The following is a 15,313-nucleotide window of genomic DNA, read 5'->3' on the forward strand; positions in this document are numbered from 1 at the left end:
AGGAGGCCCTCAGACCTCTCCACCTAATTTATATAACTTCACAGTGCCTGCACATACATGTACTCCATTAGTACCGGAATTCTCCAAAGTTAAAAATCACCAACACCAAGTTATAGTCCAACAGGTTTATTTGGAAGCACTAGCTTTTGCAGCACTGCTCCTTCATCAACAGCGCTCCAGCTGCTAGTGCTTCCAAATAAACCTGTTGGACTACAACCTGGTGTTGTGTGATTTTTAACTTTGTACAGCCCAGTCCAACACTGGGCGTCTCCAAATCATGGAATTCTCCAAGCAGCCAAAGGGCAGAGATTGGCCCTTTATCCCGTCTGTTTCACTCCACACTCAGTCAGGTCATTGGAGGCAATCTAAGGCCAGGAGATCCTACATACTGATCAAGCCATGTAGGTCATTATACAAATGTGGAACATCAATCAGACAATAGAGGTTGGGACCATGGCCTCGACCCATGTCAGAAGGTTGACATTTTGTTCTCTGTGAGAGCTTTCTTCAAACAGCTAAAGGGGCCTTGTGATTCCTTCCTGAAGTGGTGCCAGCCTAATCATTACCCCTACACCCTCCAGTTTGACACCGTCAGAGGTCTGCACTCTACCCCTGGTCTTTGCAGACAGCTACCGTGGATATCAAAATTCAGTGACCAGTTCCTGGCCCTGCCAATTCCAATGGAGTTAATACTCAAAGGTCATTAAAAGGTTTCCAGCCCGAATTTTACTATTTGGAAGCAAAGTAAAGCCAAAACAAATTATGCTAATTAAATAGATTGACTGTAATGGCAGTCACATTTGGTAATATTAAATGGAGGGTCTCTGAAGATAAAGTAACAGATGAAACAGGGAGCTGATACTGAAGGTGTAACAAGCTGCAAAATCACCACTGTAGATCTGTTTATGACCCATAATCACATTCACGAGTGGTTTTCTAATGGATGTTCATGTCTACTAAATTTATCCTTCAGCTTATAGACATAGAGGGCTGAAATATGAGCAGAAAGCACTGGAGGTACATGACAGAACAAAGATAGCGTAGAGGTGCCAGATCTGGAACAGGCTTTACTGTTGGATTAAGCAAAATGGCAGGTGCGTGTTTGAGAGCATGAGTGGGTTCATGTGGGGATATCTGAAAAAAGCTGATGCCAGCTCCAGACGTTAAGTGACAAAAAAACTGCAGATGCTGGAATCCAAAATAGACAGGCAGGAGGCTGAAAGAACATTAATAAGCTGAAAACAACGTGCGCTGGAAACAAATGGGATCCAGTGATGATAAACAAAGGTCAGTGAGATATAAAAAGATCGATATGGGATTTGTAGGAGGATATTAGACATGGAGCTGACCACGTGCACCATCACTAATACAACTTACTTACCAAGATCAAGATGGATGCTGGGAACAAACGAGTTGAGAAAGAACATGAAGATAACGAATCCCAAAACTATTGAGCATTTAACCAGGAGGGCTTTGTCCACTATCCTGTGCTGTAAAGATATAACCAATGAAAAAGGGTAAAAATTGCAGCTTCTTCCACAAAATCAATAGGACAGAAAAGAAAAATCAAAACACATTATCAAACCTTAGTTTCTGTGCACAGAAGGGAAAATGGCAGAGTAATTCAATCACAGATTCACACGACAAAAAATAATTGTTCACAAAGTTTTGACAAGCAAAAAATCAATTTTTGATCATTTCTAATACTAAGCATTATAATGGTTTAGGATCGAGAACAGACTTTTGCCCCCATTTTATTGCATGCTTTGCATGATTTCTTACACAACTATAAGCTGTTTCACAATCTACATTTTCTCTCTAATAAATCTCATTTATTCTCAACAGTCTGGCCTCCAGTGGCCACACAGCACTATTAACTGGCATGCATAAGTATAACTCTAACAGACTTGACCATCCACTTGAAAAGCTTCGGAATTTCATGTCCTTTTGTTCTTGCAGCATTAATTTTTCTTTGTTTGGTTTTCCTGAAGTTAATCATAGGATCCCTACAGGACAGAAAGAGGCCAGTTGAGTCTGCACCAACCCTTCCAAGGAGCATCTAATCCAGACATCGCTCCACGACCCCCACCCATCCCCACCTTGCATTTCTCATGGTTATTAATTGAGTAGTTTTACTTTGTGATGTAAAATGTAGTTCACATTTGCATACCAACATTTGCAGTGTATACTTCAAAAAGTAGTCATTATGGTGATGGTGTACAATTATTAATATGAGCTGCATTCAGGACCATCCAAGGGTACTGTGCGATATTCACACAATCAGATTAATTTGTTGCATGGTGATCAATGGATCCAAATAGGATTACTCTGTTTTCAAAGGATTCGACTTGATTATTCAAAAATAACTGTAGAACTAGATGCCCCTCTATCTCCATTACTGTGTTTCCTTTGGAATTGTTTACTAAGATAATTGTAGAATTGCAAATTGAAAATCACGGAGGCAAAATCGATCATGATGACTTCTTAAATACCACTTCAAGGATTCATGACATTTCACAAACAGCTCCAGTGCAGATAGGAAGATAACTTTGGATCAAATGAAGTGAAAATAAATTCATATTCTCACGGCAGACTTTTTGTTTGACCTTTATTGAAAAGTCAATTGAAAAGTAATCACATTGATGCAAATGTCCAGGACAGTCCAGGTGGAGGTGCATTTAAAATATGATTTATACCATCAGTTTTTAGAAGATCATTTTCAATCCTTGGGAGGTAGTTTGTAACAGCAGCTGTCACAATGCTACTGAAGGCAAGATTACCAAAACCAAAAAGATTCAAGCCTGAGAAATCATTTCTCTCAGCTTGAAGAGCAGTTAAAATGCCCTCCAATTCCATTTGACCCCTATTTGATTACAAAGTTTAAGAGGTTTAGCACAAATAGTAGCACTGCTCCCTCTGATTCAGAAGGTTATGACTTTCAGTCCCCACCCAACACCAGCCAGAGGCTTCAGAAATATTCCAAGCTCATAGTCAAATGCAATTGTAGCTCAACGCATCACATGGAATCCCCACAGTGTGGAAGCAGGGTATTCAGCCCATCAAATCCACACCGACCCTCTGAAGACGATCCCACCCAGACCCACCCCCAAACTTATTCTTATAACCCTGCATTTCCCATGGCTACCCCACCAAACTGCACACCCCTAGACGCTATGGGCATTTTTAGCATGGCTGATCCATCTAACCGTGCATCTTTGGACTGTGGGAAGAAATCAGAGCAGAGGAAACCCATGTAGATATGGGGGAGAAAAGTGTAAAATCCAGACACACACAGCCAGCCAAGGCTGGAATCAAACCCAGGTCCCTGGCGCTGTAAGGCAGTAGTGCTAACCACTGGGCCATTGTGCGTCCCAGCTGAATATAGGGCTGGATTTGCACTGTGGAAGTTGGAAGCTCAAGCCAGGAAATCCCCTAAGTTGGTAGATCCAAGTATCCATGGAAATGACATCAATAGGCATGATGACCACTCCAGTTTGGAGCGATGGTCATGTCAAGTTGGTCTGGGAGAAAATGAGGACTGCAGATGCTGGAGGTCAGAGTCGAGAGTGTGTGGTGCTGGAAAAGCACAGCAGGTCAGGCAGCATCCAAGGAGCAGGAGAATCGACGTTTCAGGCAGGAGCCCTTCATCAGGCATTCGATTCTCCTGCTCCTCGGATGTTGCATGTCAAGTTGGTCTGCCATTTCCTGACACAGTTCGGGGTCAGCCAGGAGGACAGAATAGAATTGAGTTGGGTTGTTCAGAAGACACGTCTCAGTACTTTAAGATCTCGACCCCAACTTTTATGAAAGGCTTGAAACCAAAAAATGCCGCAGATCATAGCGGGTCAGGGAGCATCCAGGGGAGAGAGAGCAAGCTAATGTTTACCTCGTCAGAGCTGACATGAAGTGTGGAAGGGACAGCATTTATGCAATCGTATGGGAGGGGGTGCAGTGCTGGGGGAGAAAGGATGTTGATAATGCAGATTAAGTGATTGGAATGCGAGAATGGTGGAACAATAGTGTGCTATATCCCATACCCCTCAACCAGCACCCTCCCCTGCCCTGCACTGGGTCTCATGCCCCGTACAATCTGCATGCCACCTCAAATTGCCATGTTGCCTTATATCCTCCAAGCCATGGAGATTCTATTGGTTGGGTATACAGTAACTATTTGATTTTATGACAAAATCTAGAAAACTAAGACAGAATTGTAGAGCTGGACAATTAGGAGTGAAATTAGGAAGAACTTGTTCACACAGATGTAGCGGAAATCTGAAACACCTTCCCAAATTGGCTGTGGATCCTGGGCCAATTGAAAATGTCAAACACGAGACTGATTTCTGCTTGGGAAGGATGTCGACGATGATGGAAAAAAACTGGGTAAATAGAGTTAAGATTCAGATCAGCCCTGATCCAGCTGAATGTGGGTGGCACGGTGGCTCAGTGGTTAGCACTGCTGCCTCACAGCACCAGATACCTACCCGGGTTCAATTTCAACCTCGGGCAACTGCCTGTGTGGTGTTTGAACATACTCCCCGTGTCTACGTGGATTTCCTCCGGGTGCTCCGGTTTCCTCCCACAGTCCAAAAGATGTGCAGGTCAGGTGAATTGTCCATGCTGAATTGCCCATAGTGTTAAAGGACATGTAGGTTAGGTGCATTAGTCAGGGGTAAATGTAGGATAATGGGATAGGGGAAATGGGTCTGGATGGGTTACTCCTCGCAGGGTAAGTGTGGACTTGTTGGGCTGAAGGGCATGTTTCCACACTGCAGGGATTCTATGATTCCAATGGACAGTAATGACTTAATGGCTGACTTTTCTTGTTGCTTTAATTGGCTCTTATTTCATAAGCAAGTGAAGCAGCTTAAGATTTAACAGCAGAATTCAGAAATTACTGCTTAAAATAACGAAGAGTTGTTCCTACCAATTAAAACTATGCTCCGCCTCAGTTTAAGCTACATTCATACAATCAGAGTAGTTAGGTCCAACTAGTTCATGCCAATCATGTTCCTACACTAAAATAGTCCCACCTGTCTGCACTTGGCCCCTATCCCTCCAAACATTTCCTATTCATGTACTTATCCAAATGTCTTTTAAACATTGTAATTGTACCCATATTCACCACTTCCAAATGAACCACTCTCTGTGGAAAAAACATTGTCCCTTATGTCCTTTCTACATCTTTCTCCTCTCAACTTAAAAGTATGCCCCCTGGTTTTGAACTCCCCCACCCTTGTCATTCATCTTATCTATGCCCTTCATGATTTTATAAACCTCAATAAGGTCACCCCTCAATCTCCTATACACCAGTGAACAAAGTCCCAGTTGTTAATTTGATTTTTAATCAATTTTAGGGTAAAAAAACCAAAAGAGAAAATGCTGGAAAATCTCATTAGGTCTGGCAACATCTGTCAGGAGAGAAAAGAGCTGACGTTTCGAATCTAACTGACCGTTTGTCAAAGCTTTGAAAAAGGGTCAGTTAGACTCGAAACATTAGCTCTTTTCTGTCCTTACAGATGCTGCCAGACCTGCTGAGATTTTCCAGCATTTTCTCTTTTGGTTTCAGATTCCAGCATCCGCAGTAATTTGCTTTTATTTAGGGTAAAAAAAAAATCTACAGTGCACTGGATTGGAATGAATAGAATTGAAAGTTGCAAGGTTTGGGTGACAGAGACTTCAGAGTGTAACAGGAACAGCAGACTGAGGGAGGTTGGCAATGTAGTACCATCTCAAGTTTAAAAATTTGGCTAAGATCCCTTTCCAATTCACAAAAGAGGTGCCAGCCTTTTTAATTCATTGTTATGAAAGCACCTGTGGAGAGAAATCAGAGGAAGAGTCACTCAACCTGAAATGTTAACTCAGACCTGCTGAGCTTTTCCAGCAATTTCTGTTATTGTCTCTGATTTACAGCATCTGAAGTTCTTTCAGTTTTAATTCATTGTTATCTTTATTTAAATGAGCTTCACTAGCAATGCAGAAGGTCTATACGTTCAGTATTTTTAGGTGCTAATCAACTATTTTCCATAAATTTCAGCAATCATCAGGCAAAAATTGTTAAGAGGTAGAATTTGTCAGAATAGCTTCAAGTTGCATATATAACCGATGGAGGTTTATATTTTAAACAGTAAATGTTAAAAAGTCAAAACTTCCTTACTGTTTTCTGCAGTTCCTGAATGTTAGTCTCCCAGTTTTTGTCATCATGTGAAATTTGTCTAAAACGTAGAAAAAAATGACATCAATAAATACAAATGCTGCAGCTGTACACTCAACATGACATAAAGCCATAAACAAGCAGGCAATATTCTCAGGAATATTACACTCTGCAGCATTTTACATGTGAGACAATCACAAACTGAATTTTTGATTTCACACCTAATGTTCAAAGGGTGCTGCATCCAGAATTAAATTTGTTTTGTTTTTTTTTGGCTGTAACTCAATCAAGAGAGGATTTCAATAACATTTTGCAGCTTTACTTTTCGATTTCACCCTTCTCAATTTCACTGAAGGCAGAAAACATCATCCGTAGGACATAAGGACATAAGAACTAGGAGCAGGAGTAGGCCATCTGGCCCCTCGAGCCTGCTTCGCCTTTCAATAAGATCATGGCTGATCTTTATGTGGACTCAGCTCCACTTACCCGCCCTCTCACCATAACCCTTCATTCCTTTACTGTTCAAAAAAAAATATCTATCTTAGCTTTAAAAAGCATTTACTGAAGAAGCCTCAATTACTTCACTGGGCAGGGAATTGCATAGATTCACAACCCTCTGGGTGAAGAAGTTGCTTCTCAATTCAGTCCTAAACCTGCTCCCTCTAATTTGAGGCTATGCCTATCTTGTCCTAGTTTCACCCACCAGTGGAAACATCCTCTCTACTTCTATCTTATCTATAACCTTCGTAATTTTGGATGTTTCTATAAGATCCAACCCTTCTTCTGAATTCCGGTGAATATACTCCCAGTTTACTCAGTTTCTCCTCATGAGCCAACCCCCTCAACTCTGGAATCAACCTAGTGAACATCCTCTTAGAGTCATAGTCATAGGGATGTACAGCACACAAACAGACCCTTCGGTCCAACTCGTCCATGCCGACCAGATATCCCACCCTAATCTAGTCCCACCTGCCAGCACCTGGCCCATATCCCTCCAAACCCTCCCTATTCATATACCCATCTAAATGCCTCTTAAATGTTGTAATTGTACCTGCCTCCACCACTTCCTCTGGCAGCTCATTCCATACACGCACCACCCTCTGCGTGAAAAAGTTGTCCCTTCGGTCTCTTTTATATCTTTCCCCTCTCACCCTAAACCTATTCCCTCTTCACCCCCTCCAGTGCCAGTACATCCTTTTTCAAGTAAGGAAGCCACAACTGCACGCAGTATTCCAGATGTGGCCTCATCAGCACCCTGTATAGTGGCAACATGACCTCCCTGCTTTTAAACTCAATCCATTTAGCAATGAAGGACAAAATTCCGTTTGCCTTCCAAATTACTTGTTCTGCAGCCAGAGGACGAGCAACTCAGAATTAGGATGCTGTTCATCTCAAATCCAAACAAATGTATCTTACAACATCAGCACTCGGTGACAGCTCAAACATTCGACCTCAAGAACCAGGCTACTGCTCCTACTGGTCTAAACCCAGACCAAATGATGGGAATACAGCATGTGGAATGTTTGCAATTTAATCCACAGCAGAATCCCATCCTAAAATATTTAATGACACTGACCTACGACGCTCAAGTGTTTCATCTGTAGATAGAGTCATAGAGATGTATAGCATGGAAACTGACCCTTCGGTCCAACCTGTCCGTGCCCATATCCCTCCAAACCCTTCCTATTCATATATCCATCCAAATGCCTCTTAAATGTTGCAATTGTACCAGCCTCCACCACTTCCTCTGGCAGCTCACTCCATACACGCACCACCCTCTGCTTGAAAAAGTTCCCCCTTAGGTCTCTTTTATATCTTTCCCCTCTCATCCTAAACCTACACCCTCTAGTTCTGGACTCCCCGACCCCAGGGAAAAGACTTTGCCTATTTATCCTATCCATGCCCCTCATTATTTTGTAAACCTCTATAAGGTCACCCCTCAGCTTCCGAAGCTCCAAGGAAAACAGCCCCAGCCTGTTCAGCCTCTCCCTATACCTCAAATTCTCCAACCCTGGCAACATCCTTGGAAATCTTTTCTGAAACCTTTCAAGTTTCACAGCATCTTTCCGATAGGAAGGAGACCAGAATTGCACGCAATATTCCAACAGTGGCCTAACCAATGTCCTGTACAGCCGCAACATGACCTCCCAACTCCTATACTCAATACTCTGACCAATAAAGGAAAGCATAGAAAACGCCTTCTTCACTATCCTATTTACCTGCGATTCCACTTTCAAGGAGCTATGAACCTGCACTCCAAGGTCTCTTTGTTCAGCAACACTCCTGAGGACCTTACCATTAAATGTATAAGTCCTGTTAAGATTTGCTTTCCCAAAATGCAGCACCTTGCACTTATCTGAATTAAACTCCATCTGCCACTTCTCAGCCCATTGGCCCATCTGGTCAAGATCCTATTGTAATCTGAGGTAACCCTCTTCACTGTCCACTACACCTCCAATTTTGGTGTCATCTCCAAACTTACTAACTGTATCTCTAATGCTCACATCCAAATCATTTATGTAAATGACAAAAAGTAGAGGACCCAGCACCGATCCTTGTGGTACTCCACTGGTTGTTTTCCAGTCTGAAAAACAACCTTCCACCACCACCCTCTGTCCAAATGGCTAGTTCTCCCTGTATTCCATGAGATCTAACCTTGCTAATCAGCCTCCCATGGAGAACCTTGTCGAGCGCCTTACTGAAGTCCATATAGATCACATCTACCGCTCTGCCCTCATCAATCTTCTTTGTTACGTCTTCAAAAAACTCAATCAGGTTTGTGAGACATGATTTCCCACACACAAAGCCATGTTGACTATCCCGAATCAGTCCTTGCCTTTCCAAATACATGTACATCCTGTCCCTCAGGATTCCCTCCAATAACTTGCCCACCACCGAGGAAATGCTCACTGGTCCATAGTTCCCTGGCTTGTCTTTACTGCCCTTCTTAAACAGAGGCGCAACGTTTGCCAACCTCCAGTCTTCCGGCACCTCACCTGTGACTATCTATGATATAACGATCTCAGCAAGAGGCCCAGCAATCACCTCTCTAGTTTCCCACAGAGTTCTCGGGTACACCTGATCAGGTCCTGGGGATTCATCCACTTTTAATCATTTCAAGACATCCAGCACTTCCTCCTCTGTAATCTGGACATTTTGCAAGATGTCACCATCTATTTCCCTACAGTCTATATCTTCCATATCCTTTTCCACAGTAAGTACTGATGCAAAATATTCATTTAGTATCTCCCTCATTTTCTGTGGCTCCCCACAAAGGCCACCTTGCTGATCTTTGAGAGGCCCTATTCTCTCCCTTGTTACCCTTTTGTCCTTAATATATTTGTAAAAATCCTTTGGATTCTCCTTAATTCTATTTGCCAAAGCTAACTCATGTCCCTGTTTTGCCCTCCTGATTTCCCTCTTAAGTATACTCCTACTTTCTTTATACTTTTCTAAGGATTCACTCAATCTATCCTATCTATACCTGACATATGCTTCCTTCTTTTTCTTAACCAAACCCTCAATTTCTTTAGTCATCCAGCATTCCATATACCTACCAGCCTTCCCTTTCACCATGACAGGAACATACTTTCTCTGGATTCTTGTTATCTCATTTCTGAAGGCTTCCCATTTTCCAGCCGTCCCTTTACCTGCGAACATCTGCCTCCAATCAGCTTTCAAAAGTTCTTGCCTAATACCGTCAAAATTGGCCTTTCTCCAATTTAGAACTTCAACTTTTAGATCTGATCTATCCTTTTCCATCACTATTTTAAAATGAATAGAATTATGGTCGGTGGCCCCAAAGTGCTCTTCCACTGACACCTCAGTCACCTGCCCTGCCTTATTTCCCAAGAGTAGTTAAGGTTTTGCACCTTCTCTAGTAGGTACATCTACATACTGAATCAGAAAATTGTCTTGTACCCACTTAAGAAATTCCTCTCCATCTAAACCTTTAACACTATGGCAGTCCCAGTTGATGTTTGGAAAGTTAAAATCCCCTACCATAACTACCCTATTACTCTTACAGATAGCTGAGATCTCCTTACAAGTTTGTTTCTTAATTTCCCTCTGACTATTGGGGGGTCTTTAATACAATCCAAATAAGGTGATCATCCCTTTCTTATTTCTCAGTTCCACCCAAATAACTTCCCTGGATGTATTTCTGGGAATATCCTCCCTCAGCACACCTGTAATGCTATCCCTTATCAAAAATGCCACTCCCCTCCCTTGCCTCCCTTTCTATCCTTCCTGTAGCATTAGGAGGTGGACGAGGGGAAAGCGGTAGATGTGGTGTTTATGGATTTTAGTAAGGCGTTTGATAAGGTTCCCAATGGTAGACTACTGCAAAAAATACGGAGGTATGGCATTGAGGGTGAGTTAGAGGTTTGGATTAGGGGTTGGCTGGCTGGAAGAAGACAGAGGGTAGTAGTTGATGGCAAAGGTTCATCTTGGACTGCCGTCACTAGCGGTGTTCCGCAAGGATCTGTTTTGGGACCATTGCTGTTTGTCATTTTTATAAATGACCTGGAGGAGGGGTTCGAAGGTTGGGTGAGCAAGTTTGCGGATGATACGAAAGTCGGAGGAGTTGTAGACAGTGAGGAAGGATGTGTCAGGTTACAGCGGGATATAGATAAGCTGCAGAACTGGGCAGAAAGGTGGCAAATCGAGTTCAATGTAGCTAAGGGTGAGGTGATTCACTTTGGTAAGAGTAACAAAAAGATGGGGTACTGGGCTAATGGTCGGATACTTGGTAGTGTGGATGAGCAGAGGGATCTTGGTGTTCATGTACACAGATCTTTGAAAGTTGCCACCCAGGTAAATAGTGCGGTGAAGAAGGCATATGGCGTACTGGCTTTTATTGGTAGAGGAATTGAGTTCCGGAGTACTGAGGTCATGTTGCAGTTGTATAAGACTCTGGTGCGGCCGCATCTGGAGTATTGTGTGCAGTTTTGGTCGCCATACTATAGGAAGGATGTGGAGGCACTGGAATGGGTGCAGAGGAGGTTTACCAGGATGTTGCCTGGTATGGTAGAAAGATCGTATGAGGAAAGGCTGAGGCACTTGGGGTTGTTTTCATTGGAGAAAAGAAGGTTTAGGGGTGACTTGATAGAGGTGTACAAGATGATTAGGGGTTTAGATAGGGTCGACAGTGAGAATCTTTTTCCACGTATGGAGTCAGCTATTACAAGGGGGCATAGCTTTAAATTAAGGGGGGGTAGGTATAGGACAGATGTTAGGGGTAGGTTCTTTACTCAGCGAGTCGTGAGTTCATGGAATGCCCTGCCAGTAGCAGTGGTGGACTCTCCCTCATTATGGGCATTTAAGCGGGCATTGGATAGGCATATGGAGAATAGTGGGCTAGTGTAGGTTAGGTGGGCTTGGATCGGCGCAACATCGAGGGCCGAAGGGCCTGTACTGCGCTGTATTCTTCTATGTTCTATGTTCTATCCTGGAACATTAAGCTGCCAGTCCTGCCCATCCCTAAGCTATGTTTCCGTAAGTGCTATGATATCCCAGTCCCATGTTCCTAACCATGCCCTGAGTTCATCTGCCTTCCCTGTTAGGCCCCTTGCATTGAAATAAATGCAGGTTAATTTATTAGTCCTACCTTGTCCCTGCCTGCCCTGACTGTTTGACTCACTTCTGTTCTCAGCTGTACCCGTCTCAGATTGATCTCTTTCCTCACTAGCTCCCTGGGTCCCACACCCCCACCATATTAGTTTAAATCCTCCTCAGCAGTTCTAGCAAATCTCCCTGCCAGTATATTAGTCACCTTCCAATTTGGTGCAATCCGTCCTTCTTGTACAGGTCACTTCTACCCCAAAAGAGATTCCAATGATCCAAAAATGTGAATCCTTCTCCCATACACCAGCTCCTCAGCCATGCATTCATCTGCTCTATCCTCCTATTCCTGCCCTCACTAGCTTGTAGCACTGGGAGTAATCCAGATATTACTACCCTTGAGGACCTCCCTTTTAAATTTCTGCCGAACTCTCTGTAATCTCCCTTCAGAATTTCAACCTTTCCCCTTCCAATGTCGTTGGTTCCAAAGTGGACAATGACCTCTTGCTGGCCCCTCTCCTCCGTGAGAACATTCTGCACCCTCTCTGAGACATCCTTGATCCTGGCACCAGGGAAACAACACACCATTCTGCTTTTTCTCTGCTGGCCACAAAAACGTCTGTCTATTCCTTGGACTATAGAATCCTCTAACACAATTGATCTCTTGGAAGCCCACATACCCCTTGTTGCATTAGAGCCAGTCTCAATACCAGAAGCTTGGCTGTTTGTGTTACGTTCCCCTGAGAATCCATCACCCCCTACATTTTCCAAAACAGCATACCTGTTTGAAATGGGTATATCCACAAAAGACTCCTGCCCTAGGTGCTGACCTCTCTCACCCTTCCTGGAGTTAACCCATCTATGTGACTGTATCTGAGACTTTCCCCCCTTCTTATAAGTGCCATCCATCACATGCTGTTGCTGTTACAAACTCCTCATCGCTTCTATCTGTCTCTCCAATCGATGCATTCGATCTGAGAAGGTTCGCATCCAACAGCACTTATGGCAGATATAATCCACAGTAACCCTTAAACTCTCTTTAAACTCCCACATCTGACAAGAAGTACATATCACTGCAAAGGCCATTTTTGCTCCTTCACAATCTACAGACCCAGAAAATACTATCAGTGGAGGCTCTGGTGTAGTTGTAACATTACTGGACAAGTAATCGAGAACCCAGTGTAATGTTCTGGGGACATGGGTTTGAGTCCAACCATGGCAGGTGATGAAAGTTTAATTCAGGAAGAATTCTTAGCATAAAAAGCTAGCCGAATGGTCAGCAACTGGTTTTTTAAACCCACTGGGTATTTTGTTTCAAAGGTTTAAAGTGTCGGAATTTTGAACATCTTGAAAGGGCTGCCTGACACTATTACAGTTAATTTTGATCGGCCCTCTTGATCCTTTTAGACAGGTTCATTGGCAGCTTTTCTTGCTGTTTTTTACAGGTCACTTTGGCATGTCCTCTTGACATTTTACAGGTTTCTTTGATGGAGGCTTCTGATTGTTTTGATATGGGATTCCAACAAATATATTGACAGCTCCTAATGAATTGGAGAGTAATGAGTTTATGCACTTTTTACACAAATTTATTTTGACTTTTAGCAGGATCCAACAGTGGCCCTGATTTCTTTTTTGTTTTGTTTTCCTGAAGTTAATTGTAGAATCCCTACAGTGCAGAAAGAGGCCAGTCTGCTCATCCAGTCAACACCAATCCTCTGAAGAGTATCCGACCCACTCCCATCACCATAACCCCATATTTACTATGGATAATCCACCAAGTCTAAACATTCCCGGTCAGTATGAGCAATTTAGCGTGGCCAATTCACCTAACCTGCATAGCTTTGGACAGTGGGAGGCAACTGGACCACCTGGAGGAAACCCACACAGACAGAGGGAGAAAGTGCAGACTCTGCATAGACAGCCATCCAAGGCTAGAATCAAACCTGGATCCCTGGTGCTGTGAGGCAGCAGTGCTAACCCTGGAGCCACTATGTGCCCCCCTCAAAAGATTCCAAAGGGCACCTGACCTCTTCCAAGTGTGCACTCCTGATAAAGGGCTTATGCCTGAAATGTCGACTCTCCTGTTCCTCAGATGCTGCCCGACTGGCTGGGGGTGATTTTCCAGCACCACACTCTCGACTCTGATCTCCAGCATCTGCAGTCCTCACTTTCTCCTCCTTGCTCAAGTGTGCTCCAGGACAAGATCTAAAAGGGGGAGCACTGGCTATGCTCATGTCCAGACCCTGGGTGAGGCTCCACAATTCACTAGGGTTCCAGACAGGACACCCAAAATTGTTAAGTCTCCAGGTGAGCAGCAACGAACTGGCTCCCTTCTCTATGCACCTGCCCCCATGGGTTGATTGCAATAAGATTAATTATTTTTTAAATCCCTTCCTTGAGGACACCATTTTCCCAGACCCAAATGAATATCAGTTTTGTAATGAGCCAAGTTAACCAGCCTTTCTTTCGTTAACCAAGGGTGAGTTTGTTAATTACTAGTCACAGGAAGTATTATTGACAGAACACAGAAAACAGAAGTAAGTGGAAAGTCCACAAGGATAGAAATTAGATATATTCAGTCTCTGAATTGTTCATGAAGAGTGTATGGTTAAATGATGTGACTGTTGCAGTGGAGATAGCATTGATGTTGACCATTGAACAGTGGTAGACCATGAGCATTGATGTTAGGTGGTGCAGTACTGGAATTAGGGTGAGTGCAAAATGGCAGAGAATATGGTGGCACTCACCCTGGTAGAGTGCAGAGCTCTCTGTTGCATTTCAGTGCATTCCTCTAGACTGTGGACAACTCTCTGGTCTGGGTGGTCTGACAGCATATGCTGCGATGGTCTTTCTTTATCGGCCTGGGGCAAAGACATGGCCCACCTCTCCATCATACCATCTACCAAGGTCTCCAGGTTGCTTCAGGCAAAGCAGGGTGCTAACTTGCCTCTGTCAGCCATACCACGTGGAATTGTGAACATCAGTAAGCTCAGAACAGTTCCTGGCCTACAGAGTTTGAGGTTGTCTGCAGCTGGGGTTTAAATATAAACCTTGTGACATGATCCCTGCAAGATCCCAGAGCTCTGTTTGTTATCTTCACCTCTGCTGGCTGCAAGATTTTGCCAGAATGTTGCCATGGAGACAGAATGCATAGTTAATGAGGTGCACAGTGGAAAGTTCAGAGAGAAATGTCTCCAGGGCTTGCAGAGGGAAACCCTGCATAAAACTCCCTAAAATTGACACTCTGTCAAAATGTTGTAGAATTCAGTCCCCAGTGTCTGTAACAGAGGTTGCTTCTTTTAAACCCAGTTGGCTCCTTTTGAGTTAATGATTTAAGCATCTCAAATTCTCTTTGATGATACAATTAAAGTGTAGTTGAAAGTCTGATGGCTTAGTGTCTAAAAGCACCAGATGGTGGAGCATTAAACAACACCCACCAGAAGGCTGCAGGTTCAAATCCCAGACTGTGACTAGTTAGTTGATAACCAGGATGATTGTTCAGAGTGTTCTGCTTGGCATCAAAGCCTCAGTTTAATGGGGAGGAAAGGAAAAACAAAAAAAAAATCACCCTGGCTTCCCACTCGTGATTCTGACAAACTT

The 15,313-nt window shown here is 43.4% G+C and overlaps 1 protein-coding gene across 4 annotated transcripts in view; it reads right to left on the reverse strand.

Moving 5' to 3' along the window:
* Positions 1 to 15,313, reverse strand: part of oca2 (oculocutaneous albinism II) — a 546,847-nt gene that overhangs the window by 165,724 nt on the left and 365,810 nt on the right. For all 4 annotated transcript variants that reach the window (XM_043692289.2, XM_087987811.1, XM_043692287.2 and 1 more), the window contains 2 exons: positions 6,155 to 6,212; positions 1,382 to 1,490 (listed from right to left, as the gene is read on the reverse strand). In XM_043692289.2, the coding sequence (XP_043548224.1) occupies positions 1,382 to 1,490; positions 6,155 to 6,212 (167 nt within the window). The remainder of the gene's footprint in view (positions 1 to 1,381; positions 1,491 to 6,154; positions 6,213 to 15,313) is intronic.

This window comes from Chiloscyllium plagiosum, unplaced genomic scaffold (assembly GCF_037043375.1).
Source record: "Chiloscyllium plagiosum isolate Xiang-an unplaced genomic scaffold, Cpla_swu_hap1 HiC_scaffold_6, whole genome shotgun sequence".
NCBI lineage: Eukaryota > Metazoa > Chordata > Chondrichthyes > Orectolobiformes > Hemiscylliidae > Chiloscyllium > Chiloscyllium plagiosum.